General features: G+C 53.8%; 1 protein-coding gene across 1 annotated transcript; it reads left to right on the top strand.

Annotated features, from left to right (window-relative positions):
• Positions 1–291: 291 nt before the first annotated feature.
• LOC125530269 (dynein light chain LC6, flagellar outer arm-like) lies at positions 292–1,291 on the top strand. Its single transcript, XM_048694659.1, has 2 exons — positions 292–558; positions 650–1,291. Exons 1-2 carry the CDS (start codon positions 421–423, stop codon positions 827–829), a joined length of 318 nt encoding a protein of 105 aa, XP_048550616.1. The 5' UTR covers positions 292–420; the 3' UTR covers positions 830–1,291.
• The last annotated feature ends 753 nt before the right edge of the window (positions 1,292–2,044 follow it).

The raw sequence follows: 2,044 nt of genomic DNA, 5'->3' as shown, positions 1-2,044 counted from the left end.
ATCAAAATCGGAAGAAGAAAATGAATAATATGATTTTCATTGTATTTTTATTTTTTACTTGTCGTTATGTGTCCGGTTGTCTTTTTATTGTACTGATTATTTTTTATTTTTCTTGATAATTATCAGATTAAAACGTCTCTTAAAGAAAACAATCACATTTTTTTGGGCGACTTCCTCTTAAAAAATAGAAATACAAGATTCCCTAAAAAGGAGGACCTTCCTGCAAACCCGGAGGTAATAGCAGCGCAACAGCCACCCACCTCCTCCTCACCGTCTTCCGTCCGTTCCGTTCCTTGAGATTCCTTCCCCCCACTCGCTCAACGTCTCCATCATTTCCTCCAAGAATCAAGGAAGCGGCCAACCACCACGACCCAGCACCGGGAGGGAGACCTGCCGCCGCCGGGAAGAGAAGAGAAGAGAATGCTGGAGGGCAAGGCGGTGGTGGAGGACACGGACATGCCGGCGCGGATGCAGGCGGCGGCGACGTCGGCCGCCTCCCGCGCGCTCGACCTCTTCCACGTCGACGACTGCCGCGCCATCGCCGGCCACATCAAGACGGTGCGTTCGCTTTCCCGTTCCGCCGTCTCTCCCTCTGTCCATTGATTGGTTCGTCGTCGTCGCTGAGGATCCATCGTTTCCGCGTGTGCAGGAGTTCGACCGGCGGTACGGCATGGGGTGGCAGTGCGTGGTGGGCGCCAGCTTCGGGTGCTTCTTCACCCACTCCAGCGGCACCTTCATCTACTTCTCCCTCGAGCGCCTCACCTTCCTCCTCTTCAAGGCCGCCGCCGTCACCGCTGCGACCTCCTGTGCTTCGTCGGGGATATCTTAATCTGCTCTTGTCCAGCTCCAATCCCGGAGAGTCTCATTCGTCGGCGGCGAGGGATTCGGCGTCGAGACGTGGAAGGGCAAGGCCTCGTCCAGAATCAGAATCAGAGTTCATACCTGTATGCTCTGCTGAACTCAAACCTTCCAGATTTTGTACATAGACCATGCACAGTAAACTGCAGAATTTTGCCAATCTCCTTGATGTTATCTCTGTTCTAGATTCTGCCGATCTCAACTCGTAAAGGTGCCACATTTCGTTCGTTTGATCCTAACATTCAGTTCAGTTTGTTGCGCCCGAAATTAGGGAATACAATATGTCTGTCCTCGATCGCGATTCAAATCAGCCAATGTGGTCGCCCCTGTATTTTTCTAATAATCACTAGGTCCGTCGTGTCTGATGAATGTTTAAGTTGCCGTCGCATCCGACTTGATATGACCCGCGTCTGATTCCCCACGTCTGCACGACTGCACCAGACGGTTCTGTGACCTCTAGTCCGACAACCGATTCACTGCCGGTGGGATTCATGGCTGGCAGGTGCCGCTGTTGAGCTGTCAGGGAGGATGCATTTGGCCTCAGGCCACCGGAGCTCCACCTGCTCGGGTGCACGGCGGGTCACCTTTGGTGTGCTCTCGCCAGCCCGCTTTGATCGTAGGCATCCTATATAGGAGCATACTTGTACCCAAATGATAAGGCCAACTCCAACGCGCGGCTCCAAACGAATACTCGATTTGTCCGTTTCAGACACGGCCGTATGCTTGCGGTCGTGTGACCATCGGTGCGTCCAACAGACATGCCTCGTCCCAATCCGTCCGGTGTTGTGGACTTCAATTTTTTGCCAAAAAAGAAAAGAAAATAAACTTGCAAATAATACGAAAACCATAGTACCAAAGCTTGACCCAAGTCTTAAAACTAAATAAAAGACATAAAAAAAACTAGATAAAGGCCCATCGCCGGTGGCCGCCGTCGTCTTCTGGAGTTGCCATCCTACCCGTCATCGTCGCAGGTGACGACGGGTGGGCGGGCGCCCCCTGCCAGACTGGAGGCGCCGGAGGCGCCTGCACCACCTCCTCCCATGGTTCCTGCTCGTGCTCTAGTGACCGCGGCGGTGGGTCTGACCATGGGCCGACACCAACTGAGTCAACCATCTCCGGCGCTGTGCACGACCTGCTCCACCGCTGGCCCACCAGACGAGGGTTCCACGCGGCGATGAGTGCCCCC

The sequence above is a fragment of the Triticum urartu genome, unplaced genomic scaffold (assembly GCF_003073215.2).
Source record: "Triticum urartu cultivar G1812 unplaced genomic scaffold, Tu2.1 TuUngrouped_contig_6192, whole genome shotgun sequence".
Taxonomy (NCBI): Eukaryota; Viridiplantae; Streptophyta; class Magnoliopsida; order Poales; family Poaceae; genus Triticum; species Triticum urartu.
Note: the sequence above shows the minus strand (reverse complement) of the source record. Positions and strands in the feature narration are given on the sequence as shown.

What these genes read in the sequence shown, in the direction of transcription:
- LOC125530269 (XM_048694659.1), top strand. Translation starts at nt 421, where the DNA reads ATGCTGGAGGGCAAGGCGGTGGTGGAGGACACGGACATGCCGGCGCGG. An exon ending in TCGCCGGCCACATCAAGACG is followed by an intron (nt 559 to 649) that starts GTGCGTTCGCTT and finishes CCGCGTGTGCAG; the next exon opens with GAGTTCGACCGGCGGTACGG.